The sequence below is a fragment of the Pristis pectinata genome, chromosome 24 (genome assembly GCF_009764475.1).
Source record: "Pristis pectinata isolate sPriPec2 chromosome 24, sPriPec2.1.pri, whole genome shotgun sequence".
NCBI classification, from domain to species: Eukaryota; Metazoa; Chordata; class Chondrichthyes; order Rhinopristiformes; family Pristidae; genus Pristis; species Pristis pectinata.
In genome coordinates, this window is record NC_067428.1 from 12,452,685 (window position 1) to 12,468,943 (window position 16,259).

General features: G+C 37.0%; 1 protein-coding gene across 1 annotated transcript in view; it reads left to right on the forward strand.

Annotated features, from left to right (window-relative positions):
- The window catches only part of tmem259 (transmembrane protein 259), a 48,872-nt gene that overhangs the window by 17,084 nt on the left and 15,529 nt on the right, over positions 1–16,259 (forward strand). The window contains exons 2-6 of the mRNA XM_052038037.1: positions 886–1,137; positions 7,531–7,708; positions 10,899–11,009; positions 12,347–12,469; positions 14,109–14,209. Coding sequence (XP_051893997.1) covers positions 886–1,137; positions 7,531–7,708; positions 10,899–11,009; positions 12,347–12,469; positions 14,109–14,209 — 765 coding nt within the window. The remainder of the gene's footprint in view (positions 1–885; positions 1,138–7,530; positions 7,709–10,898; positions 11,010–12,346; positions 12,470–14,108; positions 14,210–16,259) is intronic.

Sequence of the window (16,259 nt, forward strand, 5' to 3'; positions counted from 1 at the left end):
AGCCCAGAATAAACCGAAAAAAAATCAGGCACAAGTTATAAAAGAGCAATTATTGGAGAAAGAATCAGCATGAGTTGTAGCATTGAGGAATTGCACCTGGTTGTGAAAATATTATGTAGTTCCTTGCATACATTGTACTACCACAACAGCAATAACTATGACGTATTGTGTTTTAAAATCCAAGTTTTCTCTATTTCCCCAGATAACTTGTCACATGTACAGTATATGATGGCCTGTTACAAGAATACTTCATCCACAAGAAATACCTTGTAATTAAATTAAAGATATACTGTTTGTAAATTTAAGTCTTTCCCACTTAAGAGAACTATAATCATATGGTGGCTATTTCACTGGTAAAATGAATTAATAAGCTTATTTCATATGCTAAGATTTTCGCTAATGTAACATAATGATCTGAATTTTTACTGGAGGGAGATGAGATCACATCAATTAAAAAGGATTGATATTCGTGACTTTAATGAGAGTCATTTTGTTACTGTAAGAAATATTCAGGACAAAATATGCAGGAATTGTAGTTCTGAAATCTAATGGAAAAATAAGTAATACACAGATATTAGTTTTTTTAATTCATATTTTGGGAACTGGGCATCATTTGCAAGGCCAGCATTCATAGCACTTCCTGAATGCTATTTTCAGAGGGCATTTAAGAGTCAACCACATTGGTGGGTCTGGAGTTGAATATAGGGCAGTGCAAAAGAAAACTTGGTATTCTCAGCTGTGTGGTTACATTTTAATGTGGATAAGTTGGTTATATATATAATTAGCACCCTTTTCACATTTTCTCCTATGCCCTGAAGCAAAAAAAAATCTTCCCACTATGTACTTTCTGAGAAAATATTAATTTTCTTTTTCTTTCCTTTCCAGGCTCTCTTTGTACTTTTTATCTTGGCTTACATTCACATTGCCTTTTCGCGTTCTCCAATCAATTGCTTGGAGCACATCCGTGAGAAGTGGCCACGGAATGGGATCCTCCGTGTAGAAATCCAACGTAATTCAAGTCGTGCTCCCATTTTCCTTCAATTCTATGAATCAGATAACTTTGCAGGTATGGTGAAAGAACCAGCAGAAGATGAAGAAGAACTGACCGTAGAAATGTTTGACAACAGCTCTATACAGGTGCGATTACTGTTCAGAACATTACAATCCAAATATAAAATTTGAAGAATATTTTTAGTTGATTTGGTTTGGGTGAAAATGTCATTTAAAGTTCTGTTACTCTCGAATGTTATTTGAAGTACTCATGCAAAAATACATAATTAGTCAGAAATGTGGGGAACATTTTGAGTCACAAAGCGGGAATAGCCTTAAAACAAATCTCTTTCTGCAGCATAGCTGGACTGTGCTATTACTCTTATCTCATTTCCATCTGAAAGTTTTAATTGTGGGAAAAAATGTACAGAAAAGCATGAAATAGGGGTGTGCTGGGCTGGAGCTGTGAATTATATATTTCATTGAGCGTTTCTGGCCCATTTCCCTAAGTAAAATTCATTTGTCCATCCATTAGTCATTCGCTTGCTTGAATTTTCTGGAGCTGGAGGTTTTCTATAGCCCATCTCTAGCACAGTTGCCTCACTGGAGAGTAACGCCTAGATTTTTATGTCAGTGCTAAAGGTAGGTGAAAAATGATGGCATGGATTTGTTTATCTTTGAATGCTGCCCTAAAGGCTTAATAATATACACTGTGCAGACAACAAACTTGGAAACCCCTTAAGTTAATGTTACTTAAATTTTTCATTTGGATTCCAGAGAGTGGGGAGCCTCACCTCATTACAGCATTCTCAATGTATCCTTTATTAAATACCTAACTATGCAAAGGAGCACTAGTATACCTCAAAAATGTCCCACTGCTAAGGGAGGCTCTGGAGTACATGCTAAATCCGCTGAAGTATGAAGATGGAGAGAAATTAGCCAAAAGTGGCCTATTAAGTACGGTTGTGCTGTACAGCCTGGAAGATAACCTACACTGTAGCTTCTATTAAACTGTTCATTGTAGGTCATAAGGAAGGACAAAAAAGTTGCATCAGCTTGTTTTTTTTAATATATCTGAAATGCCATAAAAATACCTCATTTTTGTTTTAGCTTTGGGTGAGGACTAGACTTCACTGTACTCGGTATATAGAGGGTTTTGAGATAATCCTGCTATCTACTCATGCTGATTTAGCAGTTTATTGCCAGTGTTTGAATTGCTAGTATAATCATTAGGCTTATTTAATTTATTAGAGTGGATTCTGAGGAATATTACCCCGATCCCTCTTGTACAACAGGCTTAATTAATTTTCTCTCCACAAGGCCACTATCGGTGACATAAAAATATAAGAAATAGGAGCAGTAGACCATACAACCTCTAGAGACTGCTCTACCATTTGACAAGATCATGGCTGATCATCTAACAAATGTAATTTTGCTACCCTATCCACATCTCACAATTACTTTAATATTTAAGAAAGGATGGTGAGAGAAAATGGGGAACTACTGACCTGTTAGCCTAACATCAGATGTAGGGAAAAGGATGATGAAGGATGTAATAACAGAACACCTAAAAAAAGTATAATAGAATTGAGCAGTGTCCGTATGAATTTATGAAAGGAAAATCATGACTAATCTATTTTGAGGATGTAGAATAGGGAAGGGGGAACAATGGATGTGGTGTATTTGGATTTTCAAAAGCCTTTTGCTAAGGTTCGACACAGGAGCTTGGACAACAAAGTTAGAGTACCTGGAACTGGTTATCAGACAGAAAGGGAAGACCAGGACTAAACAGATCCTTATCAAGTTGGCAGGCTGTGACTGGTGGGGTAGTTCAGGGTCCTAGCTATTCATAATCTACATCAATGTGGCAATGAACTTCCATAATTCCAAGCTTGTTGATGATACAGAACAAGGTGGGATTGTGAGTAGGAAGGAGGATGTAAAGAGCTCCGCAGTATTGTTTTTAATATGCAAGTATAATTTTCAGTATTGTAATACTTAAATTTATTAGCATGCATCTGTACTTAATGCACATCTGAGTTCCAAGATTATTTTATTATGTCAATGATGAATATAGTCAGGTTATTTTGGATTTAAAAGAAGCCTAAGCTATCTTCATCATCAATTTGGTCTGGTGATATGAGGCAGGGGGTAGTGATGGATGGGTGTTTTTCTGACTGGAAGTCTGTAACAAGTGGCGTACTGCAGGGATCAGTGCCAGCACCTTTGTTTGCAGTATATACAAAAGTGACTTAGATGAGAACATAGGTGACCTGATTAGTAAGTTTGCAGATGACACAAACATTGGTGGAGTCATAGATAGCGAAGAAGGTTTAAGGATACACAGGGCATAGATCAGCTGGAAAGTCGGGTGGAGTGATGGTAGAAGGAATTTAATCCCAACAAGTGTGAAGTAATGCGCTTTGGGAGGTCAGATTCTGGTAGGACATTTCTGTACTGTACAATTCTCTGAATGCGACCAGGAAATTTTATAAGTTAGCAAAAAGCTCTACCCAGAAATTTCCATCTTATCCCAGTGCATCACACTTCAGTTTGTTCTCAGAACTGTGTAGTTTTTCATGTCATGTTTGTGTGGTTAATTGCATATAATGCTCTGAATATCTCACTACAGATTGGTAGCCATATGATGTGGCTGTACCACGCCTTACCAACTTGCTTATGTTCGTATTTAAAGCATTCTGGTAAACTGGTGTTTTGCAATGTGGTAATTGTTATACTTCGGAAAATTCAGTTATGTACAGAAGAAATTTCTTCCAACTCTAATTAAGAACTTTACTGATAACCTGAGGCCTAAAATTCAAACCACTATCTTACTGAAGGACTCTTAATGTCTTATCCACTCTTGTTTTTCTCCATTCTTCTAACTTTCAACTCCATTAGTATTGGATTTCTTGTCCTTCAGTCAAGCTTTAATATTTCCTTCAGATCACTATTCACCTTTGGAACATCCTATCTCATTCCCTTTGCCTTCCCATCTTTAAATAGACTTCTTTTAAATCCTTGGAATCTGTTATGATCAAATTAGTGTTTAGGAAGGCATGGGATAAATGAGGGTAGTCAACATGGATACATTGAATCATCGAAATTTACATTACGGCATGACCATGCTTGTTGCAAAAGAGTTATTCAGGTTAATCCCAATTCCTAGATCTTGGTCTTGTGACCTCATAAGTAATAGCACGTCTGGTGTTCATCTAGGTATTTTGCAAAGGTAATGTGGGATTTTGTCTTCACTGCAGTGACTACTAGATATTCTTTACTAGAGATGGGACTTCTCCTCAATTCAACTAGACAACTGGACACTATCCCTCTATCTGTAACTTTTAAATCTATACCTGACAGCTATTGATTAGGAATTGAATTATTTGTTTTAAATTCAGTTCAAGATGTTTTCTTCAGTTATCGATTTTGACAAAATCAGGTTTTCTTTTGATTATTAAAAATATCTTCAGACAAATGCATTAACCTCTGGTTTCCATAATGATAATACCTGTCCATTTGAAGTCTTCTATTGTTGCCCATGTGTTTACTTTTCAATTCCCACCATCCACCCCAACATATTCTAGTCATGCCATTAAATTCAGTTAAATTCAGTTGACTTTCGATTATTCAGAGTACTGGAGCTAAGTGTTCTCTTTCCTCCTAAAATCTCCCATAAAAGCAGGCAGTGTGGAAGGGGAAGAAATCTGGAGGTTTTATGCCACTCTAGCCCAGGACTGAAAAAATGAAGCTGCTTGCAAAGGTTATCGTTGGGACTGGGGCAGGGACCAAAAGCAGATCTTGGTATAGCTTCAGCTTGATAAAGCGTTTGAAATTGTGTCGTAGAAAATCTTTTTTATTAACTGTACTGAAGTTAAATATCTAAACAAGATGATAAGCAACCTAAGGCAGGGATCTAAGCCGAGAAGAATCCATCTTGTTGACAGTTTTGTCAAATACAAATTTTTGCTTCAGTTGAAACTCCATTCCCTGAAAACCTCCAAGCTGCTCTTTTTCTTTTGTTCTCTTTTAATCGAAGTGTGAACATTAGCTTAGATGTCAGAAATATTACTCCATATTGTAATTTGTCTTGGAAATCAAGTTCTGATAGTCCAGAACTTGAAGCCATAAAACATTATGCAACATTATCCTGCGTTGCATAAAACCTTTCAGGAATTGATGTATTTACAATTTCTTTCAACTTTAATTTAGATCAATATTTTACTAATTGAAACACAATATAAAGTTGGAGGGTATTTGCTTCCCAGAAAAACCTCAATAGATTGCATACTCTTTTTTTTTCTTCAGGATGCCTTCAGCTTACTTAAGGTGGCCAGAAAAAGAACCGAATATAACTGGAGAAAGTAATTATTACAACTTCATTTTAATTGAACTGCAGTGGAAAAAAACACAGCTTCTAGCTGTAACCTTTTTATACTTTTCAAGGTTCATTTTATTTTAAAGCCAGACACTATAATTTAGAATTTAGGTTTCAATGCCTCATTACTGATAAGAAACATAATTCTCCGTAGTCATCACACTGAACTTGGTTAAAACTGTAATCTTTAGCCTTTAGTTCAAATTTTGCTCCCAAGATCGGTGTACAAGCTCATAAGTCTAATAGCTTTATAAGATAAGATGTCTTTATTAGTTACCTGTACATCGAAACACACAGTGAAATGCATTTTTTGCGTAGTGTTCTGGGGGCAGCCCGCAAGTGTCGCCACGACTCCAGTGCCAACACAGCATGCCCACAACTTCCTAACCACTAACTTCCACTGCTTTTTTATGGTGATTAAACACACAACTATTTAACTTGCTTTAAATTTAAAATAATTTAAAATCTGAATACTAAAATGTGTCTCAAAGATTTCAAGAAAGGACTGTTTGCACATATTCAGAATTTTTAATATTTCCAACAACATAGACAAGATGAACAGCTTTCAACTCTTGAAACAGAACAGTGAATGAACTAAACACAAGTAACAGGCAAGACATACTTCCATATAGGAATGCCACACAACTGGACATGCTTTCACACAAGCTGAATATAGATTCCTTTTATTTGTATGTTATTATGTTTTGTAGAATCGTACAATTAGCACTGGAGGAAGCCATTCAGCCCATCATTCTATACAGGTTCCAGTTAGAGTAATCCTGTCAGCCTTATTCCCCTGCTCATTTCCCCGTAGCCCTGAAGATTTTTCTTCCTCGTTTATATTGTCTCAGCAAGAGCTAAGCTTTTCTCCTTCAGTTCTGAAGACAGTGCCCACAACTGCTTGCAGTTAACCTGCTTATTTGTAAAGCTGTTGGATTTTTTGTGTAGCATGGAGTGTGAGCTGCTGTGGGGCTAGGATGAAGATGGCTAAGAACATTAATGAGCTGTAGTTATCTGTTTGGAAGTGTATTAAAGGGGATTTGAACTCTTGCAGACCAAGGACCCAACAGGTACTAATTTCTTGTAATCTCCATTGATTATGATAGCATTAACCTTACTTAACACAATACTGTTTATTACAGCTCCCAAATTTATTACCTCGGGTTTAAATTCCATTTGCCACTTCTGCCCATCTCCTTTCCTACAGTCTGTCGATTTACTACTTACTGTCAATCATGGGGCAAATTATTATATTATCAGCAAATTTAATCAGGCCTCGTGCTTAGGTTTGTGTTATTAATATACACTAAAAAAGCAAGGACCTGGCAGTGTCTAGCAGAATATTTTTGACAATTTTTTATTTTAATTATTTGAACTTTTCAATCTGAGTTTCAAAGAAGTTTCTAATAAAAAAAGTCATTGTGTATGAGGAAGAACATATACAGCACCATGAGTGCAAAGTTAGTTAATGAACAAGCAACAAAGCATTAGGGTTAATGAGATTTACTCATATTGAAGAAGAGTTGGAAGTGATGGATCTGTGCATTGCTACTGGTTAACAGCTTAATGTTGTCAGGAAGAATAAGGTAAGGGAAGAATTTGGCACCATTTCCTTAAAAGAATGTCATTAAAGCACGGATTGCTTTTGCTGCAGAGATTTGTTGAGGCACTTTTCAAGGAAGGTGCAGAGTCCAGGCAAAGGATCCCTGTGGGTTATTTGGATTATTGCGGCTGAGACCTGGGCATAGATGTAATTGGATAAACTCCAGTTGCAGTACTGTCCAGTACAGAAATCGTTGGCTTGAGTGATGAGTTGACAAAACCCTTCCCATTGTAGACTTCAGTATAGGAAGACAAAATCAAAAATCTACCACCATCAAATATACTTGCATTGCCATAATAAGTGCAATTCTGTTTGGTGTTTTGCAAACTAGAATGGTGTTAACACCTGAAACAGTGTCACCAATAAATGCTGATAGCCCCCTATTCTCAAGGTAGTTATTTATTTTGGATCAAAATTGAAGATATCCCCCCCCAAGTTGTTAACCTGCTCTTCTTTTTCAGGTGCTGACCAACCCGCAATACAGTTTCTGCACATTTCCATTTTCTCTTGTAGTAAATTTGTGCTGATTTTCTTTTGCCTTCTCTGCTCCTTTTTGCAGTTTGAACTCGACATAGAGCCTAAAGTGTTCTTAAAGCCCTCGCTTGGAAATAAAGCAGACGTTGTAACACAGGTGGTACAAAATGATAGCCAGGGGCTCTCATTCACAGAGGCACCGACTAAAGGCATGCAGCCTCTGCAGGAAACAGTCTCTGAGTTTGAGATGCTAACAAGAGCAGGTAAAATTTTAAGTGATTCAGAGCAAAGTTTTTTTTTGCTTTTTCTTTCCAACCTGCTTTCAGATTCACTTGAATTCTTCTTTTGGATAGAGTCCTCACCTGCATGAGATCAGAGGTAAATCTAATTGCTAACATAGCTCACATTTTGGTAAATTAACCCCTGATAATGTATAGTTCTTTGAGTTGAGAAGAAAATTGCCTACTTTTGATATGTGAGTGAACTTATTTTTTTATTTTTAAAAAAAAAGTGTTGTGGAAAACATTTTGTCTAAAAAAAACAGCTGGTGCAAAGTTCATTGATTATCACAGTTTAGATTTGTTCAAGTCCTCGGCAAAAGAACCAACAAGACCAAGTCTGCATTCAGGCATGGGCTGATAAGTGACAAGTACTTTTGCAACCAGGCAATGGCCACCTCCCAATGAAAGAGTCTAATCACCTGCCCTTGACATTTAATAGCCTTACTGTTCCTGAGTACCCAATCACCAACATCCTGGGGACGAGAGGGGGAGGGGCGGGGGACGTGGTCACCATTAACCGACCTCAGCTGAACTACAAGAATGGATCAGAGGCTGGGTATCTTGTGGCAAATTAACTTGCCTTCTGATACTCCAAAGCCTTTCCACCATTTGTAAGATACAAGTCAGAAGTGTGATTGAATACTTTCCATCTGAGTGTAGCCTCAACAACTCCCAAGTAATTCAACACAATCCAGGACAAAGTCGTTTATTTGTTTGGTACCCCATCCATCACCCTCAATATTCATTCTTTTACCACCAGCATGCTTGGTTACAGTGTGCACCATTTACAAATTGCACCACACTTATTCATCTAGGCTAGATGGACAGCACCTCCTGAAAACATAGTCTCTACTACCAAGAAGAACAAGAGTAGAAGAAGCATGGGGAAATCATCAACTGTGGATTCCTCTCCCAAGTTGCAAACCATCCTGGAAATGTGCTACCTGCCTTTCTTCATCAATAGGTCTAAATCCTGGAATTCTCTTCCCAACAGTATTGACAAAAATACCTTTATGCAGGATGCACAGCTCTGATCTGCTCATGTCGTTCAAGAAGGTACCCCACCACAACCACTACCTTGGGGATAATTAGGGATGAACAATGCCAGCCATGCCCAGATCCTGGAAAAAAAAATAAAAACAAAAGAAAAATTCAATTATTTCAGGTTCTCAGAGCCTCTGTTCTGAAAATGAGTGATTTTGTTTTGTTTCTCCAGGGTGTAATCTGTCAGAAAGTAGGCTCTGGACAAATCTGTGGAAAAAAGATAAATGGGATTTAGCTAATCTTAAAGCCAGATTAGTAGAAGCAGAATGGAATCAGTCAAGGTTTTCTATGACATGGAGTAGGATCAGCCAGAGGGACTTCGTCGAAGCTACTATTTCAGCCAAGGGGTTTCTTGGCAACAGAGCAAAAGTTCAGATCTGTGCATGATCATTATTCTTTTTAACGTGCATAATAACACAAGTTTTAAGCAAATCACTCAGGAAAATAATGCTTAATGGGTGGAGGTATTTTATCATTTGAAAGGATATTAACCACTTTCACAACAAGTAGACTCTTTAGGTTTAGCTCATCAGCAGGATCTATTTCTTAAGCAGTAGATGAAATTCCATGATTAATTGCCATTTGAACTCAAACATCTTGTTACTGACTGTTAAAACATGGAAAACTTTTTCCGAAAGAGTCAGTGACCTAATAAAGAAGAAATGATTCACTCTTGTCAGTGATTTAATAGAAGTTCTGTGAATTTTCTTTTATTCTAAATACACTAAAATTGTGGCTAAAGAATCTGAATCTTTATGGTATGTATTTCACCATGGTGTACTTAAATGGCCTTTTTGCCTTGTTCTTTTCATTTCTGATATGTGAATTTGCAATGGCATCAGCAGTAGTGATACTGAGGGAAGCAGAATATTTTTATATGTTGCTGTAATATGTGACAATGCCAGTCATTTGGTAAAAGTTGTGGGGACAGACTTTGGGGATGGTTGAGACTGACAGAGGAAAACATTGTTAACTAGTAGTGATCTATGATGAATTTGACATGGGATTCAACATAGTTAATAGCAAAAGTAACTGCAGCTTCAGAATACTGAGCATACAAAGTCCCCACTTAAAAAGTAAACAGTGTATAGTCTTAATGCCAGAAGTAGTGAACACTTTTCTAATTACTCTGATTCTGATCCCTAGTATAAATGAAATGAAATCTGTTCTGCATAATCTAGTGATTTAATCATTCGAAAGTTGATTGAGAAAAAATAAAGGTACCCTCTTTGAGTTTTACAGTTTGGTTGTATTTACCATATCTAATATTTTGCTTTACACAAAATTAGTCATTGAAAGAACTGTCTAATTATGCCTACTCTCCTGTTCTTTCCTATAGTTATAGAAAATTTTCCCCTCCAGGTATGTGTCCGGTTCCCTACTCAAAGTTACTGAATAATTTCCATCGTCCTTCCCAGGCAGTGGTAACCACATCAATACTCTTGGCATAAAAATGTCTCCACATCTCAGCTGTTACTCCACTTGCCTTCAAACTGTCCTCTGGTTACTTTCTGCCCATGAAAATAGTTTACTTCTGTCTTCTCTTATCAAAAACTTGAATCATGCTACAAATGTTACATTTCTTTACATTAGAATACATGAACGTGCTTCCATTTGGAGTGTACCAAATAGTATAGGTGCATTTGAAAGGGAAGTTAGGTAAGTTGTTGAGGAATAAAGGACTAGAAGATTAATGGAATAAGGTGAAATAGGGTGGGAGGAAGATTTTGAGGAGCATAAGTGGCACCACGGCCTGTTTCTGCACTTATTCTAAGTAATCCTTTCACTTAACAAAAAAGCAAAAATTTTTAGAACCTGAATTGAAATTTTGGGTAAAGTTGGGGATGGCATTTGAAGGAAATAGACCTAGTTCAGCCCTCAAATAACGTAGAAGAAACTCCATCTTTGATTATGGCAACAATGATTAGCTATAAATCATTGTGAGCCTGAGGTTACTTTAAAATTATCTTAAGGTTTACTTTTGAAATACTGACATTGAGGTTCCCAATTGTGGCTTTTCAGGCTTGCTCTTAAATTATTATCTGTTACTTAATAACTCTTTAATAAATTATATGACTTGTCGTTTTTTCAGAAAATGCCTAATGCTCTGTGTTTTTCAATATTGTAGTTTGGCCACAAGAGGAGTACATAGTTGAATACTCATTGGAGTATGGATTCCTCCGTCTCTCTCAGAGCACCAGGCAGCGCCTAAACATCCCAGTTATGGTAGTTACATTAGGTAAGAGGCATCAACCTGTCTCATATGTATAAAAATATGTGTGAAATGACTCTTCCTTAGGTTATGATGATGGCTGTGCAGGATGTTTCCAATTCTGTTGAAGGATGCTTTGATTACAATGATTGTGTACATCCAAATTTCTGGAAATGATAATTGTTATCATAGAGCTACTTCTGTCGGGTGAAGGAGGAGAGAATGGACTGCATATAACTCAATCTAGAAATTAATGGGAGGGGAAATTGGTTAGAAGCCACTAAGGAGTACATTTCCTTTTTTTTAAACCAACTTGTATGTTTTCAGTGGTTTTTCCTCATGTTCACTTGTGTATTTCATAGCTGCTATATTCTAGCAATGCTGTAAATGCTGGCTATTGGTTTTGGTGCTTTCAAAAACCTGCGGTATAAGGCCCCATGGGTTTCCATTTTGGGATAGAGAATTTTTTTTCCCGTGTCTTTAACTATTGCATTTAATTTTTGAAACTTTGAAGTTTCCTTAGGGGATGATAAGGGCCATTCACATCCTTTTTGGATACTTGGAGAATGGTCGATTGCACTTGCATTAAGAACTTCACCTCACAACACAAAACTAATTTGGAACCACAAACGGTTGTTTTTCCTGAGTCATAAAAAAATTTACACAATTTTCTTCTGCCGGAGCACAGTGGGTAACATGTCCGGATGTGCACCAGGTGTGTAGCTGGGAGCTGGGCAAAGTGTACAGACAGCACAGCCAGGAATAGCGCTGTGTGTTGACCTGAAGGCTGGAGCATAGCCAGAGAGGGAGTGGATAGTTACATCCTTGAATTTGTAATTAAAATTCTCTTAAAACATTGTTTAGTTAATCTATATTCATTTATGTTTTTCACCGTGAGTCAGTGATTTGTGGAATTAACAACTTTATAAAACTAATGACTATTTCTTTGAATGATGTTAAAAATGCAGTTAAAATTTATTCATTGTACAACTCCCTACAGTGGAAAAGTTTAATGATAAAGTATTCCATTAATGTAGAGAAAAGTGGAGCAACATTTCATTATTTAAGAGAGGTCCTCTGATTGCTGGGATACATTTTGAATTTATTTAAAATTTATTATATAATTTAACCATCAATGAAATCTTTTAAATTGTTTTAATTTTTTTTGCTCTGCTCTGGGTGTACAGGCCATTGATCAATAGTAATTCTTCAATAATCTAGGAATTACGTTTGAATAAGCTGGAAATCTCTCCTGTGCTGTGGGGGGGGGGGGGGGGGGGGGGGGGAAGTCCCAATAGCACATCTCCAGTTAGCACAACATGTTATGTACTACCAGAACCTAACATTATTCTGATTGTTCACAGATCCAACAAAAGATCTCTGCTTTGGTGATGGCTTTAGCCGGTTTCTTTTGGATGAGTTCTTGGGTTATGATGACATACTGATGTCCAGTGTGAAAGCATTGGCTGAAAATGAAGAAAATAAAGGTGAGTTGAATTAATTCGACTTTTGATGACTATTCTGCAAAACAGGCATTCTTTATTTAAAAGGCAATTTCAGCCCTGCTGCGATTTGGAAAGCTAAATGAAATGCCCTGTGAAGGGCCCAACCCAGAGTTTCCTTGATTTTATTGCCTTTCGTGGTCATTGTTATCCTTAAATCACATCACAGAACTGATATGGACAATTGATATACAGGTGGAAATTAAGAACTTCTCCAGTAAGTGCTTATATGATGATCAGGAATAGACTATTGGATATGTAACAATCCAATAATCAACTTATAAAAATGAAGGAGTAAATCATTATGCCATCTCAGATAAAGTTCCATTAATTATCATGCTCAGGACTTTGGTGCCTGACTGGTGGATTTTCTGGACTGTTATTCCAATTAATACTCCAACACACTTTTAATTTTTATTTCAAAATGTTGCATAGTATTATAATAAATTTTACTGCGAACCTGGTAAATTTAAAGGGAGCATAAGACCCCCAAGCCCTGTGGGGCTGAGGGGAGCACAGGAGCCCCGGGCCCCGTGGGGCTGAGGGGGGTGCAGGAACCAGCATCCTGTAAGCCAGATGTCAAACTATTGGGATTCCTGAACAATCAGGTAGTGGATTATCAGTTGTATTGTATGTTTCAACCTTTTAATTGTAAAGTTAAAGTTGTTGCACAATGATTACGTGAGATAGCAACTACCAAAAAAAAGAAAGATTCAAAAGAATAAAAAGGCAATCAACCTTTGAGAGATATTGTAAGTTTTAATGGATAAATGTTGTTGTTTTATTGATTCATTCAATTTGGTGGATTAAAACAAGTGGAATTGTAAATCCATAGGAATAGTCATTCCCTTCACAACTCCATGGCCTACTCTTCCGTCTCCACCAACCATTCCCCTTCTTACAGCACTTCCCATGCAACTGCAGGAGGTGCAACAGCTCGCCTTTTGCCCCTCCCCTTCCCATCACCCAGGCAAAAATAGTCCATCCAGGTGAAGCACCAATTCACTGGCACTTCTTCTGATCTAGTATACTATATTCAAAGCTCATAATGTGGTATCTTCTACATCGGAGAATTTGGTGACCACTTTGCAGAGCACCTTCTCTGCAACTTAAAGCTAATTTGTTTGCTCTCATTCCCGGTTATGACAAAGGGTTTTTGACCTGAAAAGTTAATTATGTTTCATTTCCTTGCTGCCTGACCTGCTGAGTGTTTCCAGCATTTTCTGCTTTAATTTTAGGTTTCCAACATTTGCATTTTTTTAATATTCATTAGCTTTGTGATCAATGGAGTATAATTTTGGTGATTGATTCCAATTATTTGCAGTGTTAAGATTTGTTCAGTGAAGTTGCAAATGCATAAAGGTGTAATATAGGGTGACTCCCAGTTTTCTAGGATTTTGAAGACCCACAAACTATATCTGCTGAATTCTCCCATGTTATACACGATCAGATGTCAGCTTGTGCTTCTTTCATGGGCCCTCTTCCAAATGAATAACCTGACATAGGTGATTGGAGCTGATCTATTCCAGATATTTCAAAATAGTCTGAATTAAAATGTTAACATTTTGCTTAATGGTGGCAGTTTTATCTTAAATGTCGACAATGTTTTATATTTTTAAACTAGGGTTTTTGCGCAATGTTGTGTCAGGAGAACATTACCGTTTTGTCAGCATGTGGATGGCCAGAACCTCCTACCTAGCAGCTTTTGTCATCATGGTTATATTTGTAAGTATGTTAATAAATCATAACTGTAGGTTTATCATATCAGCAAGCTATAATGGACATACAAATTGTGAAGGTTTACTTCAGCTGCTAGATGTAGAAAATGTTCTAACACAGTCCATGTTTAAAAAAATCTATAGGGTTAATGAATGGCATATTATTTGTCTTCCTCAAAAAAACTGAACTGGGAGTCTCTCCACAATATGAAATATTTGTTGCCTCTGTCATTGGAGGCGATAAAAGGATAATGGCTTAGTAATGAAGTAATGTTAAATGTTCAGGATAATTTACTTTCATCTGTATGGCAGAGACAAAGTAAAAGAGAATAGTAAGATTTTTTGATTGATTAATGGAACACCATATATATATATATATATATATAATATATATATATATATATAATATACACACACACACAACGGCAAGTCTGATGTTGGTTCTTTCAGAGGCAAAGATAAGCCATTCTTCTGATATCACGGAGACTATAGACAAATGGCAAATTTGAAAATGCAGAATGAACAGGTGGATTCGGTAGCAAGGAAACTGCAATACAGAGCTGGTTCTGCAAAAATCTTTACTGAATGAACACTTTTTATAATGTTCAGGAGAGCATTGACATCCATTTGATCCAGAATCGGCATCACGAGTAGTCCACATGTTCGGGACTGTTGTGAAATAAAGTTAGCTACAATTAAAATAAAAGATATATTAAGTAATCTGAAAGGACTCTGAATGTAATGCCTTTTGTGAGAGCACATCTCCTTCACCCTTTGTCAACCTCCACTAGTATCTAGTATGTCATTGTATTCATGTAATATTTTTGTCCTCATTTTCAGACCCCTTTTTCTGCACTGGAGGGGAAGGAAAAAGAGTGAGAGAGTAATAGTGATAAGGGATTCAATATTAAGGGGAACACACATTTCTGTGGATGCAGATATAACCACAAGATGATTTGTTGCCTCTCTGATGCCAGGGTTCAGGATGTCATTGAGGTGCTGCAGAGCATCCTAAAGGATAGAATGAACAGCTATAGGCTGAAAGGAGAATGCAGGCAGAGTTTAAGAAAGAGTTTAAAAAAAGCATCAGGATCTCAAAATTAATAGTTTCAGGATTACCCCTAAAGCTTCATGCTAACACGTACAAGAAATAGGAGGATAGAGCAAATGAATATTTGGCTGAAGAGATGATGCAGGAGAGAGGGCTTTCACTCTGTGAAGTATTGAGGCCATTTCTGGGGCAGGTGGGACCTGTACAATGCAGATGGGTTGCAGATCAGCAAGACCAGGACCACTATTCTTACAGGGAGGTTTGCTAGTGCTGTTGGGGAGGGTGTAAACTGGTTGGCAGGGTACTTGGAACCTCAAAGATCATTCAGGAAGGAGTGAAACAAAGCAGGAAATGTAAGTTAGGAAAGTAGTAATTGAAACACACAGCAGAAACAAAGGCAAGCAGCAAATGGGGTCAGAAGTATTTAAAACATTAAAATAGCAAAATTAAAAATTCTAAACTGCAGGTGCCCACTGCATTCACAAGTTAGATGAATACGTGGCATAAATAGAAGTAAACGGGTATAATCTCATTGCCATTATGGAAACATAGCTGCAGGATGACCAATGCTAAGAGATGAATAATCAAGAATGTTCAACACTTAGGAAGAATGTACAAAAAGGAAAAGGAGGTTGTGTAGTCCTATTAAAAAGGGAGGAGATCTGTACTCAGCAGATCATGATGTAGAATTAGAATCAATTTGGGTCAAACAAAGGAGAAAAAACATTGGTAGGAGTTACTTACAGGCCACCAAATAAAATGGTACCGTTACATTTGACAACCTTACAACATTGGGCACTGCATATTTCAGCAAATTTGGAGTAGATGTAACAGAACAATGCAATCATCATGGATGACTTTAATCTACATACAAATTGGACAAATTGAATTAACGGTATAAAGTGGAGGGTGAATTTATAGAATGCATATGAGATAGTTTTCTAAAACAACCAGGAGAAGATTTGCTTTAGATCTCATTTTGTTTAGTGATAAAGGGCTAATTATT